General features: G+C 40.0%; 1 protein-coding gene across 1 annotated transcript in view; it reads right to left on the bottom strand.

Moving 5' to 3' along the window:
- The window catches only part of SLC9A8 (solute carrier family 9 member A8), a gene marked incomplete in the record, with an annotated part of 719342 nt that overhangs the window by 126045 nt on the left and 570516 nt on the right, over positions 1-22781 (bottom strand). The window contains 2 exon segments of the mRNA XM_053691852.1: positions 139-221; positions 22164-22280. Coding sequence (XP_053547827.1) covers positions 139-221; positions 22164-22280 — 200 coding nt within the window.

Genomic DNA, 22781 nt, shown 5'->3' with positions numbered 1-22781 from the left:
GAACATCTCTAAAAGCAAAATTATATCAGATTTTTTTCTTTTAAATTATCCTTGTTGCTAACGAACAAGAAAGTGTTGGTAGAGACGGGCTTTCCACAAAACAAATACAAAAATAAAATGACTGTGACATGTACTTACAATGCACCAGATGACAAAAGAAATCTCAAGCTTGTGGGGGAAACTAAATATTGAAAGACCAAGAAATGCAAACACACAGGTTTCTGTAATACAAGGAAAATAAGAACCAATGAGACAACAAGTCATGAAAATAACATATATAAATTATATAAAAATATTAAAAAAGCAATAAAAATGTGTTATTTACTACAATGGATTTTTTACTGCATCCCCCGTCATGTAAAATATATATAACTCCTGGCCACTAGGAGGAGGCAAAGATTCACAAAGCTCTATGAGCACTTAATATCTCCGACTTCTCTGGTAATGGTATTCACAGGAGGAAGGTAAAGAATTAAGATGCTCCAGATTCTTCATTGAGAGGGGTCCTCAGACCAATCCCATTTCCCCCTACAGAGAGCTGATATTTGGGACAGAGAGGAGTATTGGGAAGTGAAACAATTACATCCAGTAAGGAGTTAGTCACAGGTCTGCCACAGGTGTCGCAGGGACCAGTCCCTTAGCCTCCTCCTGTTGGGTCGTCGATATACTGTAAACACAGATCTTCTGCTTCCAGTAGAGAGATCATCCAGTGCAGTCTTTTCTGCATCTGGTTAGCACACTAGAGTTGGTGGATCTTAATGTACGTGAAGACATTTTCATGCACTCACATAGCCCACAAGCTATTAGCAGGTACATCCCTCTGAGGTACATCACAGTGAGTGGACATAAACATGTAACAGACTAATTACACCTTTATTACTTAAACTTTTCATACTTAGTGTAGTAATTATGGAAACTTTATTAGGTGGTAACAGCTGCTATTTACTAATCAGCTAATTCACCAGGGAGTTACATCTCAATGCAACCTTTTAACCTGTTGCAGAATTATTAGGCAAATGAGTATTTTGACCACATCATCCTCTTTATGCATGTTGTCTTACTCCAAGCTGTATAGGCTCGAAAGCCTACTACCAATTAAGCATATTAGGTGATGTGCATCTCTGTAATGAGAAGGGGTGTGGTCTAATGACATCAACACCCTATATCAGGTGTGCATAATTATTAGGCAACTTCCTTTCCTTTGGCAAAATGGGTCAAAAGAAGGACTTGACAGGCTCAGAAAAGTCAAAAATAGTGAGATATCTTGCAGAGGGATGCAGCACTCTTAAAATTGCAAAGCTTCTGATGCGTGATCATTGAATAATCAAGCGTTTCATTCAAAATAGTCAACAGGGTCGCAAGAAGCGTGTGGAAAAACCAAGGCGCAAAATAACTGCCCATGAACTGAGAAAAGTCAAGCGTGCAGCTGCCAAGATGCCACTTGCCACCAGTTTGGCCATATTTCAGAGCTGCAACATCACTGGAGTGCCCAAAAGCACAAGGTGTGCAATACTCAGAGACATGGCCAAGGTAAGAAAGGCTGAAAGACGACCACCACTGAACAAGACACACAAGCTGAAACGTCAAGACTGGGCCAAGAAATATCTCAAGACTGATTTTTCTAAGGTTTTATGGACTGATGAAATGAGAGTGAGTCTTGATGGGCCAGATGGATGGGCCCGTGGCTGGATTGGTAAAGGGCAGAGAGCTCCAGTCCGACTCAGACGCCAGCAAGGTGGAGGTGGTATCATCAAAGATGAGCTTGTGGGGCCTTTTCGGGTTGAGGATGGAGTCAAGCTTAACTCCCAGTCCTACTGCTAGTTTCTGGAAGACACCTTCTTCAAGCAGTGGTACAGGAAGAAGTCTGCATCCTTCAAGAAAAACATGATTTTCATGCAGGACAATGCTCCATCACACGCGTCCATGTACTCCACAGCGTGGCTGGCAAGAAAGGGTATAAAAGAAGAAAATCTAATGACATGGCCTCCTTGTTCACCTGATCTGAACCCCATTGAGAACCTGTGGTCCATCATCAAATATGAGATTTACAAGGAGGGAAAACAGTACACCTCTCTGAACAGTGTCTGGGAGGCTGTGGTTGCTGCTGCACACAATGTTGATGGTGAACAGATCAAAACACTGACAGAATCCATGGATGGCAGGCTTTTGAGTGTCCTTGCAAAGAAAGGTGGCTATATTGGTCACTGATTTGTTTTTGTTTTGTTTTTGAATGTCAGAAATGTATATTTGTGAATGTTGAGATGTTTGGGCTGGTATCATCAAAGATGAGCTTGTGGGGCCTTTTCGGGTTGAGGATGGAGTCAAGCTCAACTCCCAGTCCTACTGCTAGTTTCTGGAAGACACCTTCTTCAAGCAGTGGTACAGGAAGAAGTCTGCATCCTTCAAGAAAAACATGATTTTCATGCAGGACAATACTCCATCACACGCGTCCAAGTACTCCACAGCGTGGCTGGCAAGAAAGGGTATAAAAGAAGAAAATCTAATGACATGGCCTCCTTGTTCACCTGATCTGAACCCCATTGAGAACCTGTGGTCCATCATCAAATGTGAGATTTTCAAGGAGGGAAAACAGTACACCTCTCTGAACAGTGTCTGGGAGGCTGTGGTTGCTGCTGCACGCAATATTGATGGTGAACAGATCAAAACACTGACAGAATCCATGGATGGCAGGCTTTTGAGTGTCCTTGCAAAGAAAGGTGGCTATATTGGTCACTGATTTGTTTTTGTTTTGTTTTTGAATGTCAGAAATGTATATTTGTGAATGTTGAGATGTTATATTGGTTTCACTGGTAAAAATAAATAATTGAAATGGGTATATATTTGTTTTTTGTTAAGTGGCCTAATAATTATGCACAGTAATAGTCACCTGCACACACAGATATCCCCCTAAAAAAGCTATAACTAAAAACAAACTAAAAACTACTTCCAAAACTATTCAGCTTTGATATTAATGAGTTTTTTGGGTTCATTGAGAACATGGTTGTTGTTCAATAATAAAATTAATCCTCAAAAATACAACTTGCCTAATAATTCTGCACTCCCTGTATATATATATATATATATATATATATATATATATATACACACACACACTGTATATTTATATATATATATATATATATATATATATACACATATATATATACATACACACACACTGTATATTTATATTTATATATATATATATATATATATATATATATATATATATATATATATATATATATATATATATAAAAGTTTGTTTGTGGTATATGCACTCTCACCAACAGACCGCAACTTGCCAGGGTGCTATAGCCAGGTATACAGAAAATGAAAAGTTGAAAGCACTCACTGGACTGTAGACAACAATATCAATCAAATATCCTTTATTGTGACGTTTCGGGACCAACAACGTCCCTCCTTCTGACAAGCAACAAGTGAAAAAAGACAAACTTTTAAAGACCCCTAAACCACTCCCCTCGGTGACCTACCAATCAAAATGTGCCGTGTGTAAAGGTAAATGGGCCGTGTGCAAAACCGGCATTGATATAAGTGATTAGTTACAAATACAAACTAACATTGTGAAAAGTATACATTGAACCATCCATATATGTATACACTAATGTCTCTGTGTGTGTGTGGTGCTGATGTGTCAAGAACTGTATCCGATCATATACATGCTCAATACTAACCGTGGTGCTTAAAAACTTAGATACTTCTTAGAAAAGAAGCACGCTGGATACATGAACTGTGCACATTGGCCCCGAGAGGCTTAAATATACAGACGGGATGGCAGAACTTTCTATAACTAAGAAGAGGTGTTAGAGTCCACTGATCCATTGATCCTAAAACTTAGATGAGGTGTGAGAGTCCACTGACCCATTGATTCTATGCCCGAGAGGGCAGGTGATACTGTATGTAGCGCTATTAATGAGAGTCTACTTCCTACTCTTGAGTTATCTTTTTTTAAGTTTAAATTACTTTACCTAACAGTACCAAATAGGGTGTTCCATGATTTTTACTTATTTGATGTTTACCTGTGAATATGTAAATATATGAGGTGTGCTAAGTTTTTATTTGTTTTTAATCTTGTTTTTCTCCACCTGTCACATTTCCATGTTTTGGTTATTCCTGTGACTGTTATGCCTTCTATACATGCTCAATTGATGCGATAATAGTTTGTTTTTTGTGGTGTTAGGGAATGATGCTGTGTATTCACCACTATGGACGCCTGGACATTTTTGACTATTATACTTTGGTACTCACATATGGTGATGTAGGGTTGTGGTTTGCTTTTGGGTTAGTTAGTGAGAAATAGGGTTACACTCATACATTTCTCGTATATATTTTTATTTTATTTTCACGATTGGTGGTATGCTCTTATGAACAAGGGGTTGACCGTTTGGGACAATGTCCCCCGGTGAGGGGAGGTTCACCCCTGAAGATCCTGTAGAGGGTACTTTATTTGGGTGGTTATATTTGTGATTTAGGTTGTTAATAGTTTGCTTTTTACACCACACTATGGAGTAGAATTATGGGTTTTTTAATTATAATTTGTACTATTGCTCTTTACGTGTGAGGTCTTGGATGGTGTGATCTGGCGACAAGCACTCTTGGGCTGATGCTCCTTAGGATCTGGCTACACTCCGTCTCTGTTTTGTTATTCTTAAAAAGTATTTTTCGACATTGGTATTTTTTTTGGTGTTTTTTCTTTTGGTCTGTATTGTGGATCAAAGGAATAGAATGTTACTCAAGCTTAGTTACGTTATTGGGCAAGACTCTATATAATATTGGACAGGTCTGTTTGACCTGAGTATATGCATGTAGCAATTAGTAAGTTTGTTTTCGTTTGTTCTCCCTGTTTAGAGGTAGATATTTTGACATTTGGTGAGCAATATAGCCGTTCTTGTCCATGACGGCCCCCAACACGCTGTCATGTCCTCATTTGGTACAAGGTGCAGCCACAATCGGGGTTGGTGTTTGGTATATAGGTTACCATAGTTACCGTGGTATCAGATTAGGGTGATCGCGGCGTATGGTTTGAGAAGTGAGTAAAGCCGTTTCGAGGTTATGTGGTTGCGGTTTGAATGGTGCCTGGAGTGCTGACATTTGGTGTTGTGTATATAGGTTGTGTATTTAGGGTTGGTGTTTTGTATACAGGTTACCATAGTAACCGCGGTATCAGGTAAGGGCGATCGCGGCGTATAGTTTGTTAGGTGAGTAAAGCCGTTTCGATGTCATGTTGTTATGATTTGAGTGCTGACATTTAGAGGCATGTAGGATTTTTGTTGAGGTCTTGTTACGGAGCAGGGGGATCTGTTGGAAGTGGGAGCCATGGCAACCCTCGGCTCAGCGGTTTTAGCACAGCTACTGACAGTGAGGTTGTTAGGTAACACGCCCCCATGCATCATAGAGGACGTGCCTGGGTAGCCAATCAGGCCATTTGTTGACATTTTTTGTTCTCTCGGCTTGCGGTGTTGTGGAAGGTGTGGTTTTATGAGACGAATCTGCTTAGCCTATCACATTATGGGGGTGTGTGATTTCCACCTATCAGGTCTTTGTTGTCCCTTTTTATACGTTTTTAAGCACCACGGTTAGTATTGAGCATGTATATGATCGGATACAGTTCTTGACACATCAGCACCACACACACACAGAGACACTAGTGTATACATATATGGATGGTTCAATGTATACTTTTCACAATGTTAGTTTGTATTTGTAACTAATCACTTATATCAATGCCGGTTTTGCACACGGCCCATTTACCTTTACACACGGCACATTTTAATTGGTAGGTCACCGAGGGGAGTGGTTTAGGGGTCTTTAAAAGTTTGTCTTTTTTCACTTGTTGCTTGTCAGAAGAAGGGACGTTGTTGGTCCCGAAACGTCACAATAAAGGATATTTGATTGATATTGTTGTCTACAGTCCAGTGAGTGCTTTCAACTTTTCATTTTATATATATATATATATATATATATATATATATATATATATATATATATATATATATATATATATATATATATATATATATATATAGTAAAAAGGGATTTAATTTAGAAATTCTTCAAATGCTCCTTTGAGTGCAACGGCCATTTTCCAAATGTCTTATTACTGAAGGTTAAGATATGGCAGGCTAGATTTTCATGCAGTGCATAATTATTATTTACTATTATTACACAAGGAGGATTTCCCTTTAATACTTATTATCCAAGGTTGTCTGTTTCATATATCTCAGACTTTATTCTACAAGGTCCCAGTTAAACTGTTTCCAAACATTTTATTTACTGTTATTTTTTTTCTTTTCTTTTTTAAATAATCTTTTATTGAAGTTATGCACTAGGACAAAAAACATACATTAAAATGTCACATAACATAAATGACGTTTTTTATGAATCACATTACAATGGTATTGATAAACAAGATGCATAACATTTCATTTATACTCTGGGGTTCCAAAAGGGGCCCCATCATAATATAAACCTACCCATATACCTATATCATTCTACTATTCTTGTTTTCAAGCCTCACATCAGACTCCAGATTTGCAAAGATATTTTACAAGCCTCACACCTAACATCAGACTCAAGATTTGCAAAGACATTTTACAAGGTAATTCACCTGACTGGCCTCTCTCCAATCAAGATACTGAGTGCAATTATTTCTTATTTCTGTTAGGCTATCATGGAATTATTTTTAAATCTCATTGTAATATTCCAATCTTTTTTTCTCCAATCTTTGTTTCCAAACTTTTTCTCCCCCTCAGCTGTGTTTCAAACCCCTCCTCCCATGTTTATCCCCCTTTCTCTTTCCACAGCCTCACACCTAACATTAGACTCCACATTTGCAAAGGCATTATACAAGCCTCACATCAGACTCCAGATTTACAAGCACTAGCCCTCCAATCCATTCCTACCACCACCCACCCTATTGTTTACCTTAATATATACACACACCTAACAGTAATTATGCGCAGCTGTCACTAATAATCCAGGATAGAGAAACCACTTCAGACTCACAGCCTTTGTACTGACATTTTACCACATTCTTTACACTTTTCCAAACCTCACTTGCTCAGTTACCACACTCCCCCCCCCCATGTCACCACTCGCTCTCAGTTCACTCTGCCTTATATCAGACATATTTCCATTCTCTCTTACCTTCTGTGTCCATTTTCTCTCCTTTAGATTGTAAGCTTCAGAGCCTTTCTACCTGTAGGCCACTTTGTGTTTAAAGTGAACTACTACTGATTGTGCTCAAGGGCAAGGCATTCCTCTCCTTTTGTATAACTCAATTATTGCACCTACAACTGTTATTTACCCCTACTGTACTTGTTTGTGTATTACTGTATCCCTGTAATGTTTTTATTTTTTGTATAGCGCTGCGTAATCTGCTGGTGCTTTATAAATAATAATAAGAAGATGAATGATTAACTATAGCTCTTGAAACCTCAGTTTTATAGTTTTAAAAGCTTCTATGGACGACTAGTTGGCTGGCCAGTTATAGACCCTGTGATATAGGAGACACTGGTGAAGTATGTTAGTCGTATCAACGAATGGGTCTAATGCCATATAGTAAATTTGATGTGAAAATATAATTTTAACAGGAATAGTAGAATGATATAGGTATATGGGTAGTTTTATATTATGATGGGGCCCCTTTTAGAACCCCAGAGTATAAATGAAATGTTAAATCATACTTTAGTATTCAGCGGGTAAACACTGCTTGGAGTATAACATATACAAATAGGATACAATAATATAGCTAACTGTCGAACATTTTTACATTAGATGTTGACCTCAGAGGGTTCATGTTGGTATATGGTGACAGAGATCTTAATGTAATTTAGTGTGTGAAATTTACGAGAGTTTCTAGTTAGAGGTATCAAATGCATATATTAAGAAGAACAAAGGAGAATATGCTGGCTTTTGCAATCTGACTAGAGTGTTATCTTAGGGCTTCCAAAATATAAGTAGCAGAGAAAGTTTGTCTCACCAAGATGTATGTGAGAGTCTAAATCTGAAAGTTAAGGGTAGTCAGACACTTTTTATAATGTGTTAGGGCTTTTATACGAGACCATTATAAGATTAAATGCAGTAAAGGTGGGGTTATCGAGATGGAGATAAGTACCTTTGTGGGAATATTGCCTCCTAGGGGCTATATAAAGAATAGTTTATGTCCAATATAAGATAAGGTTACATAAGTTAGTAGGAATATAGAATGCTGTCCCGGCCGCAGACAGCACTCATATAACGCAGAGTGTAGAAGTGTAACCAAAGAGTTGAATGTGTAGTGTCTGATAAATACTAACCAGAAGATCTAGGGGATAACAAGTTTGTGCTATAAATGAAAGTATGTCAAGAAGTATTATGAACTCCGCATGCTTTAGGTAAGACTGTATAGATATCTCCAAATTAGTATCAAATAACAGGTGACATAATAAAAGAACAAAGGTGTATATCGGTTAATATAAGTTCCTCAGCATAATACACAGTCATAAAAGGGAGTAAAGCAAAACTAGGCTAAGTCTCATAGGGGTGCTATATCATGATTTGTAGTGAGTGTTTCCATAGTACTTCAATAAAGGCGTACTCTTGATATTAGCAACCTCACTCTTTACCCTTTGAGAACATCTATGCAATGCAAAAATATTGAGAGGTGTAATAAAACTCTAAAGGAAAATATTTAATAACACAGAGAATGCACTCAAACGAATCAGAACAGAAACATAAGGCAACAAAAACAACTGCAGATTTAAAAGGAGTTGTGCCTGACTGTAACTGGTATACTGAGAGTAGTAAGGAGCTAAGAAGAGTTAACCCACTTCAATCCTAATATAGCTGCAGGGTTATTAGTGCTAACTTATAGTCAAGATTTCCTACAGAACAATCGAAATCCATAAAAAGGTGTATATCAGGTTGTAAGCATAAACATACAAAAAATTATGAAAATGAAATGATAGCTGTATTTTCTGAAACAGTAGTAGTAACCATGGCTCATGATAGGTATCACATACCCTTATAACTACTAGCTCAAGTAAGCTCTAAACTATGGTTGTGCTTCATAAGTATAGTATTATCAACTAGGATAATACAATTTTATATTATAAAGAGCAAATAGATAAGAATAGGGATCTCCCACAGGTGCTTACAGGACTATAGTAGAGCATTTTCTGGTTGTAGAGAGCAAAATAGTAATACAATATATCATAAATGCAGGCATTACTCAGACTGTTAATGTCAGGGTGCCAGGAATCAGACTGAGACGAGAAGTGCAAAAATAATCACACCTTTATTAATAGCAAAAAATAATAAAAAGTCCACAAGTCAAATAACAAGCCAGGAGTAAAAACCAGAGCTGGTAGTCAGACGAGCAGAGTCAGGAGCCAAAGCGAGTAGTCAGACGAGATGGAATCAGGAACAAGGCAAACAGCAGAGTCAGGAACAAGCCAGGGATCAGGAACCAGGAGGGATATCAGACAGCCAGGTAATACACAGGAACTGGAACTCTCAAAAACAGGTCTGAGACAAAGCAAGGGCAAAGCAAACTGAACAGAGGCCCTTTAAATAATAAGTGATTACATCACAATCCTGAGACTGCAACCTGTCTCACATGGATGATGTACACCAGTCTGGCCATAAAAGAGCATGCAGGAAATGAGCAGCATCACACACTATGCACCAGAGTCTGCAAGAGAGGTGAGTAAAATGGCTGCCAGCAGCACATGGCAAACAAAGCAGGGAAAAACCCTGACAGTTAGTCATCATCAAAAGGCTATACTGACACTCACATTTTGTCCATAAAAGTATACATGAAGAGTTCATAGGACCTGTCCCCTCTACACAGCAATGCAATACATATCTCATTTCTTGCATTTACCCAACCCCCATCCTGTAAGCCCTATAGCAGGGAGGTCCCGTAATTAGCGTGATCCATGTTATTGCAATAGACACCAGTCCCAGATCCCACATTCCAGTGAACAACAAAGACCTCTCAAGAAAGAAAGTAGAGTCATTCGGCACTGGATGCTGGACTGAGGTGACCGTGAACTTAGTCACATTTAGCACTGAAGGAGGACTCAGCTTGTAGGGCAGAGGCCATGTAGGTACTGGCTCAAATTGTGGGAGACTGGCTGTCAGGAAACATCTCTCATTTGTCCCCATCCAATGAGAGGCACATTCTTTATTATTTAGAAGATTGTCACATATCTTCTCTCTATCTCCTGTAGATGCCTGGCACTTGTGTTCTCCTGCTAGATCTGCCGGTATATCCTAAGAGGGATCTTCACTAGGAGGGCTGTTTGACGCATCTCTTATGGTATTGATAAGATCTTCTTGGTACCAGTCCAGTAAAGAGCCGAGTTTAGCTAAAATATGGGCCGTTATGGCCATGATTTATGGGGAAGTTATGACCTCAATCAATAATGTGCGTGGCGGCTCCCACTGTGTATTAAGATTTTTAGAGTAACCCAGTTCTCCTTATCCTCGATGCCGGGGGTGGTTATGTGGTAGCCTTTGACACGTGATCCACTATAAACATTGAGCAATTCTCTAGGGCTTAAGAGCCGACATGCTAGGCTCATAAGATGGCACCCATACTGGTATAGCCGCCGCCACATGGCTTTCTTGCCTGGTTTAAATTAGGCTTGCAGATCGACTCTTAGTTCCTGAAATCTCTCAAAACTTCCGCAAGATCATCCCTGTATGAAGCAGATAGACTTGGAAAATATTTAAAAATTCTAAGCTTAGCTCTGGAGCTCAACTAAGATACGTCCTGCCATAACGAGAGTTGGCTTCACCCCCTTATTTACTGTTTTTACATATTTTTATATAAAATACTTTTTGGTTGCTTTCTTCATTTATTTTATGTGTGTGTCTGTGTATTTAATGGAGCATACTGAAATTTGTCCCCACTACCTTGCATTATCCTTTATAGGGTAGATCCACTGATAACAATTTTATTTTCTATTTTGCAGAATTGTTACCAGTTCAGCTTTTGCAATTCCTGAATGGATCACATTAGGCATTCTAACAGTCTAATGCTGTTTCCAAAATACAAGGGAATGCTTCAGATTTTTCTCCAGCATTTAAAGGTTTGTACACTCTGAAGTTGTGGCGGCTTTGCCTCCTCCAAGTAAGAATCATTTTATTGTGTAGGATTGTTACTAGTTCAGCGTTACAAGCCCCGAATGGACCACATTAGGAATTCTAACAGTCTAATGCTGCTCTTGCCTCTAAACAAATCTGTCTGCCCTCTGTTTCCTTAATACAAGGGAGTGCTTTAGATTTTGCTCCAGGATTTAAAGTTTTGTGCGCTTTGTTGTGGCGGCTATGCCTCCTCCATGTATGCACAAAAGTTCTATGTCTGAAAGTCATCCTAAAACTACAATATCAGGTTCTTCTGCATCATGAGAGATTAGAACACCTTAGGATGCCCTTATATTTTTCAGACTCAGACATCTCAGGTTGTTTTCTGAGGGTGAGTTATGATGATCAGGAGTCTTTTACCTATCAGGACACAGTCTAACTCTTACACATTTGAGCTTGAACAGCTTAGTTCTTTGTTTAAAGAGTTTTTATGTAGTTTAGGTGTCCAAGACCCTAAATCATCTTAGTACATCACAATAAACTCCATAACATATTAACCTCTACACCACAACAACCCACTAACCTATTAACCCATACACCGCCACAACCTATCAATGCAAACTACCCCCTAACTTATTAACTCCTACACTGCCATATTCCCCAGTGCAATAAGCCCCTTAACCTATTAACCCATAATCTGCCACAACCCATCAAAACAAACTACCCCTATGCTATTTAACTACCACGCTTACCTAACACATAAGTTACAAAAATAACAAACTCTAAATTTACACAAAATAAAAAACATAAAAAAAAAAAAAACATAAAAAAAAAATAACTTTACAGAAAAACAATAACACTACCAAAAACAACATATACTAACTCTAAAATAAACTATAGCAATAGCCCTTTGAATGACTTTTTGTAGGGCATTGCCCTAAAGTGATTTAGCTCTTTTTACAAAACAAATACTAACCCATCCTACAATAGAAGTAATCCCCCCCCCACAAACAAAAAGGCTATTTTAAAAAAAAACAAAAAAAAAAAAAAACAACTACTCTAAAAATTGCATTTGGCTGGGCAGTGTCCTTAGTTCTTTTGCTGCCCAAAAAAAACCCTATTCTAAAAATAAAAATAAAAAAATTAAACCACACCCAAAAAAGCCTACCACTAAACCACAAAGATGGTATTCATCAAACTTGAATTCAGCTCCTACGTGCTTGCCAACTGCGGTGCTTCTCTTCTATCCTGGCAGTGATCTTCTATCTTGATCCCGGCGCAGAGGTCCATCTTCATCCATCTTACACCCGATGTTCCACCAAATTTAAATCAGCCAATAGAAAAAACAAATTATGCTTACCTGATCATTTTCTTTTCTTCAGACGGGGAGAGTCCACAGCTGCATTCATACTTTTGGGAATTGAGAACCTGGCTACCAGGAGGAGGCAAAGACACCCCAGCCAAAGGCTTAAAGACCTCCCCCACCTTCCCTCATCCCCCAGTCATTCTGCCGAGGGAACAAGGAACAGTAGGAGAAATATCAGGGTGAAAAAGGTGCCAGAAAAACAAAAAACAAAAATTACTGCCGCCCCATATAAAAAACGCGGGCGGGGAGCTGTGGACTCCCGACTGAAGAAAAGAAAATGATCAGGTAAGCATAATTTAAGTTTTTCTTCATAAACGGGGAGAGTCCACAGCTGCATTCATTACTTTTTGGAAAACAATACCAAAGCTATAGAGGACACTGAATGCAAAACGGGCGGGTACAAAAGGCGGCCCATTCTGAGGGCACCATAGCCTGAAAACACCCAAACTCCCAACAAAAAAACTGCTTCACCAGAAGCAGAAGGAAAAGGCACAAGTAACTGCCTAACAGTTAGAACCAGCAAGGCCCCTGCTAGAGACTGCTCAGAATCACTAGACTCGAGCGAGCCCAAAAGCCTCTGAGGAGACAAAGTCCCGCAGGCTCTCAGCCCGTGAATAAACTCACCCCCGACCAGAAGGAAGGGAAACATCCACATTCTCCCAGAAGGGAAGAAGGACTCAGATAAGGAAGTCCGAAAGGACCCCCAGAAACATAAAAAGACTAGGGCAATAAAGAAAAAAACCAAGGGTAACTCCAAGAGAGAAAACAAGGATGAAACAGGGCAAAACCAACAAAATTCCCTACCGACCTAGCAGAGCAAGGGAGGAAAATCCCAGCCCCCTCTCTGTATGGACTCCAAGGGAACAAAGTAAAGCCCTGAAAAACTAAAGGGAGAAAGATAGAACCCCTCCCCTACGCAGAGTACTAACTTGCACCCAGGACAGAGCAAACGACAGACAAACCGTACCCGGGAGTCACGAAAAACAGCATCAGAATACCTGAATATGCTCCTTTGAAAGTCATAGGCTTCCGGCTGCATAGGTTGTCTAAGCGAACACAAGTTGCCCACCCTAGCTAACCAAGCTAGTAAACTGCACAGGACCGTCTTCAGAAAAGAAAAACTCCAAATTAGTGCAGAACAACCCTTTCCCAAGAAAAGCAGGAAAGGAAAGTACCCAGAAACAGCAGAGAAAAACTACCTGCTGAGGAGGGATCCACCGCTAAGCCTCCCACCTAAGGAAGGCTCACAAGATCTATCTATGATACGCAGTCAAAGTTCAACAGATCAGACAGATCCCTGACCCTCACTCTGGGCAATGGATCCAGCACCAATGTGACTGGCAATGTCCGAAAAGACAAAGGAATTAAAAATTCCCTAAATCACCAAGACCATCAGGAAGGAAAAGGGAGGGGATCCAGCCCCCCCAAAAGAGCTTGGGTTCTAGAACCCAGTCGTAGCTCCCTTCCCTTGACTAAGGACACTCCCAAAAGGAGACCCTCAACTGAAACTACAGTAATGGCATGTCACAAGAAATCCAGCCCTTCACCTGACATCCTGCACGCAAGGCAGGGGGGGGGGGACAACCCCGCTGAACAGAGGAAGAAAAGGACCTCCGAGCACCAGGCGGATACTGTGGAATGCCAAGTCCACCTCAAAGGGAGGGAAAACAAAAACAGAACATCTCACCCACACACAGGTATAGAGTGTAAAGCTGCAGATGGACTCAAAAGGTCAAGTACCGAATTAAAGAACCATTCGGCCACTACGGCCGGTCCAGCAGAAATGTCTAATTCTCTGATAAGAGAGAGAAAATCCGCCCCTAGGAACAGAAGATGTACCGGGAACAGAAGATGTACCAGAACCAGAAACTGGGTCGTCCCGAACCAGTCCTAAGGGATCTGGATACAGAACCCCAAAAATGTACAGTCAAAGACAAGGAACAAAAAAAAACCTAGACACCTAGAACCGGCAATGAACAAACTAATAAACCCTGAGGAACCACCAGGTTACCTCATCCGGAGCAGACCTTGCATCACAGGCGATGCAATCACAGTCATATCCAAGGCACCTTGGACACTGAACTTTCACGTAAGTATCCCAGACACAGAGTGCTTTAAAGACCACAGCGGGATTCAAACTCCCAACCTAAAGGGTGCTAGGCAATGATGAAAGCCACACAGCTACTCTGGTTGATCCCTAAAGGCACTAGGGACAACACCCACTAATTCCAAAGACTAAGGTAAATGTACATGAGAACAAAGGTCAAACCTAGAAAATCTGGATTGAGAAGATAACAGTCTCCAAGATCCTCTCAGGATCAACTTTCCGGAAGCACCTACAGCTCGAGTAATTTACGAATGAACGAGCATTCTAACCCCTGGCAGATGAAAACCCCAAACGCTTAAGCAGGGGCAAACCCCAGAAAAAAGGAGACAACATAATCTGCAGAGTTCCAAAAATATGGGAGCAGACAATATCCCGGAAGTAGAAAAAAAAGCCTGAAGGAAATGGGACAAAAGGCCCAATATGCCTCGACCCGAAGGAAGAGGTTCCTTCATCAAGGAAGCAGAGTCCAAGAGGACAATCCCAAAGGAAGCCTCAAAGGAGGAGACGAGTAAACGCTACCAGAACCTGGCACAACAGATTTCCATGGAATCATCTGAACCTCCAACTCACTATGGGAAGGAAACAAGACTAGCACCTGAACCAAAAGAACCCAGGAGCCTACAGAGTACGCCTTAGCAGGATCAGAACCTCGGAAACCCCACCAGCAAAGCATGGATAGGACAATTAGGACTGAGCACAATCACCTCTTATGCCCCCAGAAGAATAAACAAGGACCAGCCTGACGTCTAGGAACCAAAGGCCACCTATAACGAAAAACAAGAAAACGAAACTCAAAACAAGAGTGAGCCACTCTGCACCCCAACCGGACGAGCCAGGTATAACGGGCACCACGTGTCTGATATAGACCCAAGGGACAGAAAGCTAGTACCCAACCAGGACCAGCCTAATACCTAGGGCACCTAAGAACTGTCCAAGGCCACATAAATTCAAAACCCTAGAGGGGATAGACAAATTAAACAGACAAATGGTAGACATAACAATGTCCTAACTGTTCATATAACTTCCGCAGAAGCGCCAATGCAACCACAAAATCGCTAGTATCAAATTCCAGAGAAGAAAATGTTTCCAAAGGAAAAAATGATAACAGACATGAGCTTTCAAAATTAAATAAAATACATCCTAACCGGATCAAAATAAAAGAGGGCAACACCCACAGGTTAACGCCCAAGAAGAACAGACACACTAAGAGAACCAGTCGGTCAGAGATACAATTCTTCCAAAGCTCAGAACTGGAAGAAGATACACAAAAAAAAGGAGACGACAAGGAGGTTGATTCATCCCCATTCCTCTAACCTTGCTTGCTGTCTGGAACAGAAGACCAAGGATCCACCAACCTATTAGAACTGAGATCCTCCAGCACTGCCAAAACATGTCTCAGCAGGACACGAAGGCACGCCAGTCTATAACGAAAGGCAAGACTTATCTCCCCCGGGGCAACTGATGACCCTGGCCTGAGGGTTGGACACCTGAAGCCTCAGAGGAAACTGCTTCCCCAGAGGGCTGATCTGAACCAGACAATACCACGCCTGACGAGCCCTGGTTAACAGAACACGGACAATATCTTCCTGGAAGATGTAAATGCGCCAACGCCATCGATATGGCCATGTGGAACCGTGCCGTAACTTCTGAAGAAAACAAGCCGCCTTCCGGAAAAAGATAAACGGTATTTAGGACACCTGCTTGCGTAGCAAAAGAAGGTTCTAGGGCGCGCACCTCGCGGGATATGGAATCCTCAGGGGCGGATGGCATCTGCGGACTCTAAATTCCCTGGTTCTGGAGAATAGAGCACTCTAAAGCGGCATTCAGAACATAACTGATGGACATGGATCACCCGGGCCATTTCATATTCTTTGCAAGAAGTAGAATCTGAATCAGACACATCCTTCTCCAAAAAAATCATAATCCTCCATAACTTGGAGATCGTAATATGGACAAAAAATAAACGGCACCTTACACTCCCCAATGACTGAGGCACTCACCACCTCCTTTGACCCAGACTCTAGCAAAACAGACTCTCTCCATCGCCACACGGTCAGGAATACGGAAATGGAAAACAGAAGCATGACGACGCCGGTCACAAGGTGCACCGTGCAGTCCAAGAAGCCAGTCCGCAAAGACCACGCAGCCTGCAAAAAAAGGCTGGTATATTCCGAAATAGCCACGAGCCCAAGTATCCCTATACATTAGTAGACAGAATCACATAACAAACATGATTAAAGTCCCCCCCCCTGTTTAATAACCTTATAACCTTGATTCCATGAGATAAAAGGAGTCCCTCATTACATTACATTTCCATATTAAAAGTAAAATGAAAGGATCTTACCGGAATCTACGCCGTGGAACAGGAACAGGGCCCTTCAAGTGTGACAGATAGTAGCGTCGCTTATGACATGGACTTGAGAGAAGAAAGCAGGCAGCAAAACTCGTCAATGCCGATTGCTTATGGAGCTGTTAATATGAGTCGGGATGGTTTCGCAGAAAGAATCTCCATGCATCTCCGGATTCTAACCTTCATCCATGCTCTAACTGAGAGGCTGACAGGACTACTTAAAACTCCAGTCCCATTCCGAAGAGTACTACCCTCCATAAGAGACTAAATCGAAATCTCCTGACACTTCTCTGTCAACCTCCTGTGACGAAAGGCAAAGAATGACTGAGGGATGAGGGAAGTGGGGGAGGTATCTAAGCCTTTGACTGGGGTATCTTTTCCTCCTCCTGGTGGCCAGGTTTTGAATTTCCAAAAGTAATGCATGCAGCTGTGGACTCTCCCCATTTATGAAGAAAAGCTTTCATTCTACTGGCTGATTTGAATTTGGTTTAGAAAATCAGCCAATAGCAATACAAGGGTACCCTTATATAAGGGGTTACATCACATTAAAAATTCAGTGTGCATCAAGTGACTGCATGTAGAGGACATCGGGGATGGAAGATCTGAAGATGAGAAGAAAAGAAGAGAGAAGAGGACGCATTGGGTGGAAGATGGATGAAGACTTCCCCAGCGGAGCAGCGGTAGAAGATGGATGAAGGTAGACCACAACCGCCGGGATCAAGATAGAAGACCACCGCCACCAGGATAGAAGAGGAGCACTGCAATCGGCGAGTGCATAGGAGCCAGATTCGAGTTTGATGAGTACCATCTTTAAAAAAAAAAAAAAAAAAAAAATGCCTTCCACTAAACAAATTAATTTTTTATATTTTTGGGCAGCAAAAAAGCTAAATGCCCTTTTTCAGGTTGGGGGTTACTTGCATTGCAGGATGGGTTAATAATTGTTTGTTAAAAAGAGCTAAATCACTTTAGGGCAATGCCCTACAAAAAGCTCTTCTAAGGGCTATTGCTATAGCTTATTTTAGTGTTTTTTTTAAGGGGGGATTTAGTTTTGGAACAGGCATAACTGTTGTTTTTTTTATTTTGTGTAACTTTAGTGTTTGTTATTTGTTGTAACTTAAGGCCTGTTAGCTTAGAGGTTTGGGGGTTAGGTGTTCGGTAGTTATGTAATGTAGGAGTAGTGTGCATTGGGGGGGTTGCGACGGATTAGGGGCTAATAAATTAGGGGGCTTATTGCACTCTGGGTTGTGGCGGTGTAGGGGTTAATATGCCTTTAGGTTATATCAGATTAGGGGTTAATAGTGTTGTTTGCACTGGGAATGAGGGTGCATAAGGGGTCAATAGTTTATTTTAGCATTGCATTTATGTACAATGTTAAAATGATATATTTATGTTTTAAATAATAAATTGAACAATCAAAAATAACCACATTTACGAGTGGGGTGTCAGCCATGTTTGTCTTGCCACCTTTTCAGTGGCAAAACGTTAAATTGTGAGGCAGTTAGTGTAGGTTTATGGGACTGGTTTTTCTGGACTGTGTAGGCACACTTCAAATATGCCCCCCCCCCCCCCCGCACAAAGAAAATTCTGACAAGTGGCAATGTCAGCAATGTTTTGCTGATGTAGCGCTCTTCATTATATCCTATGGGAGACACAACGCCACTCACCGGCACTTCGCGGGTCCACCCCTTTTATTCCAATATATCGATATAAACACATTTTTCCAGGATTACATAATAGGTTTAAAGTTGTGGCCTACTCGAGGAAGAAGTATTCTGTTTCACATTCCTAAAGACTTTCCAAATGTTATGTTTTAGCTGTAGTTCAAGTATGGGAACAATGCCAAGGATTTTTTAGATAAAACATGTTTTAGAGTTCCTATTTTTAAAAAAGTAACAATCTGGACAATTCTACCTTTTATTCAACAGGGTCAATTTTTGTCCACATTTAATTCAAAAGATGACTACATTCATATTCCTAGATCATCACCAGTTTCTAAGATTTGCCTTTCAGGACAAACTGTCAGGTTGTGGCTCTTCCGTTTGGGCTATCTACAGGACCCAGAATGTTTACAAAGGAATTCATTTGTTTATAATAAGAACTCATTATTTCAGTGGCTCTACACATGAGCAACATATTGGTTCAGACTCCATCTTTTCTTTCAGCTGTATTTCATACCAACAGTCTACTGTTGTTTCTTTGCAGAAATGGTTGAAGAATTTTAAAGAGCTCTGTTTTTTATTAATCAAGAGTCTCTTTTCTAGGAGTCATTATAGACTCAGTGACTATGCAGCTTTCTCTAACGGATCAGGGATCAAAGTTACAGTTTGGTTACGCTAAATTTCCAACCCATCTGTAGCTAAATGTATGGAGGTGTTAGATCTGATGATTGCAGCATCAGATATTCTTCATTTTGTATGGTTTAATATGAGACTTTATCAACAATAGTACAAAAATCACACTCCACTATGTCATAGAATTATATGGGATTCTTCAGTGAGGCAATCTCTGTCCCGGTGTTTAGTTTTCCAATCTATTTTTATGGGTGCGTCCTTTATTCGCTCAACTTGGAAAATAATGTCCGCAGGTGCCATTCTCTTAAATTAGACTTGGGTCCAGTAAAGCACTGGGAGTTTAGTTTCTTCAGGAGTTGAGGTTAACAATAATTATCTTTTTGAAAGTGCATGCATTGGACATTTAGCTTCTGTTTTGGAAGTTTTTGCTGCTTTTAGAAATATTTTCTGCCAGAAGACTTTCTGAAAAGTTTGTTCTTTATTGCAAACTTCCTTGTCTAAACACCATGAAAAGCCTGATGAATACTGAGAGCACATTATTTGGTAAGATGGCCAAGACCAAGATACAATTTTTCGGCTTAGATGGGGTGCAGCATGTTTGGTGTGAACCTGGTCATGATTATTACAGTGAATGCATAGTGCCAATAGTGAATCGTGGAGGTGGGAGTGTGATGATATGGGGCTGCATGACTGCGAAAGGTGTTGGGGAGATTACATTATAGATGGCACCATGAATGCCTGGGATATACCAAAATACTGGCTGACAAGATGACTCCCAGTCTCCAGAAGTTTGGCAGAGGACGAAAATTCCAGCATGATAATGATCCAAAGCACACTGCCAAAATCACAAAGGAGTTTCTAAAGGAGAAACAAGTGAAAACTATGACCTGGCCAAGTATGTCACCTGACTTGAATCCAGTAGAACACCTTTGGAGTATTTTAAAGAGAATGGTAGAGCAACACAACCCCTCCAGCAAAGAGCAGCTGAATTTTTTTTTATCTCTGATAAAGGGCAGAACATCTCACCAGAAAATTGTACGACACTGGTTTCCTCCATGCCAAGGAGGAATGAGTCTGTCATCAAAAATAAAGGTGGACATGCAAAGTATTGAAAAAAATAAAAGATTTGAATCTCAGTAATGAAAGTTGCTTTGACTTTTGTTGCATTGATTTGGGGCCGGTATTTTTAATATAGTAAATCTAAACTGTTAGTTTTTATTTTACATAAGAGCAAATACCATACTTTAAAACTTAGACATAATGCAGTTACTGTTAGGTTATACAATCTTGAATCATTTGACATTTAAGTGATATTGCACAGGGGTGTACTCACTTCTGTTGTATACTGTATTTATAAATTCCAAAAGCTGTTAAAACGAGTGTTATAAAATTAAAGAACACTTACCTATAACACTCTCTTATGCTTTATAGCAGGAAGCCACTATTGTACTGAAAACAGCATAATACAGGAGTTAATTGTAGACCCAAAAGAAGGAGGCAAAAGACAAGTCCCTGCGACATCCTTGGGAGGATAATGACTTAAATTCTCATGAAAACATAATTACTTAAACTTCCCTCTTGACAAACACTGCACTCTAAGAGGAAATGGGCCTCAACTCAGTCTGAGAACCCCTCTCAATGAAGAAATCATCTGCACATCACCATTCTTCACCATACTCCAGTGGATAAGACTAACTTCCATAAAGGTGGGAGGGGTTATATAGAGCTCTTGGGGTTTGGATATCTTTGTCTCCTCCTAGTGGCAGGCAAGGTAATTCCCAGGAGTAATGGATGGCAGACTCTTACCACCTTTATGAAAGAAAACCACTCCTGTTCATTGGGTCAGCAGTGACTTGTGCCATTACTTGCTTTCTAAGCAGGCATATTGCAAAAATGTTTCTATTCAAAACTGAAATACACTCATGCACATTGCAATGTTGGCCATGATGCCCCTTATTTTATGCTTTTTTATATTTTATTCTAAAACAGTGATTGGCAACACATGGGGCAGCAATATCAATATTTTATAAGCCTTAAAGAGACATAAAACCCAAATTTATTCTTATGATTTAGACAGAGCATACATTTTTAAACAACTTTCCAAGTTACCTCTATTTTCAAATGTGCTTAATTCTCTGGGTTTCCTTTAAAGGAGCAGCAATGTACTACTGGGCAGCTGCAGAACACATCAGTTGAGCAAATGACAAGAGGCATTTATGGGCAGCTACTAATCAACAGCTAGCTCCCAGAAGTGCATTGCTTCCCCTAAGCTTACCTATGTATACTTTTCAACAAACCATACCAAGAGAATGAAGTAAATTGGAAAGTTGTTCCAAATTGCATTCTCTATCTTAATCATTAAAGATAATGTTTACTTTACCGTCCCTGCATATATCTGCATATATTATATGCAAGACCTGCATATAAATTTATAGTGATTATTAAATATTAATATAGTCCCTAAAAATGCCCAGAATTGTGGCCACCCTAAAGCACACATTTTTAAAGTATGCTCTTATTTTCTCCTTTTTTCTGAGGACCAGAAACAATAAAGGCAGAGAGCTGCATGTGGCCCACAGGCCACCAGTTGGCCATTTCTGCTAAAAAAAAAAGACCAAGCGGCACCTAGCTTATAAATAAATATGTGAAGGAAGGCTAAAACCGAGTCCTGTAAACATGCTGCTGTCTAAGTAATTGTCTTAATAAATAGAGTTACATGATAATAAGCAATAGATTTAATAAGGAATCAGGTAATAGGCTAATACAGTGATTTCAAGCAAGATTATTTGAGGACTGTAAATTGAGGAATTGCCAAATAACACAAAAAACAGATATAACCATAAACTTTTTGTTTTATTATTAAATAAACAATCTGATTTTCCTCCCTTAAACAAACATCTTAATCAGGTTTTCTTCTGAAGAGAACAATGAACTATTTCCTGTAAAATAACTTACCACAAAGAAATGCAACAGTCCTTAATGTCTGCTGCATTAAAATCTGTGTAACTGGAGACAGGTTATGATGTGTGTAATGAGACATTACAATGCCGGAAAACAGGATTGCCATGATACCTGCAGATATAAATGACATGTAAATAAGTCTAAAGTGAGGTTTGAGTTACAGTAAGTATTTGACTAAATTCTGTTGTTGTTCTAGGAAATAATAAATCACATGATATTTTTATGTGGGCATTAAGTTCATTTTAAGGGACATAAAACACAAAACTGATGACACGTATTAGCAAAAATGCTTCTTGGAAAATGTAGTACTGCTAAGCAATTGCTAAGGATAGGGCATGTGCGTAAGCCCCATGGACACTCATTCAAACATGAATATATATGTCAGCGATGATGCACTTATTACTGATGCATATGTGGTCTCTCAGCAGCATGGTACTTGATGCAAGTGCACAGGGCATAGGTACATGTGACCCAAGCTATTACTGAGACGGTGATATTGTTTACTAGAAGCATTATTGCTAATTAATGTGTACTGGAAAAATGCTTCTTTTTAGATGTGGAACACAAGCATGTGCATTTCTACTCAGGGTTTTATGTCCCTTTTATCTTAAA

The sequence above is a fragment of the Bombina bombina genome, chromosome 1, assembly GCF_027579735.1.
Source record: "Bombina bombina isolate aBomBom1 chromosome 1, aBomBom1.pri, whole genome shotgun sequence".
Classification (NCBI taxonomy): domain Eukaryota; kingdom Metazoa; phylum Chordata; class Amphibia; order Anura; family Bombinatoridae; genus Bombina; species Bombina bombina.
This window is presented reverse-complemented; position numbering and strand designations above follow the sequence as displayed.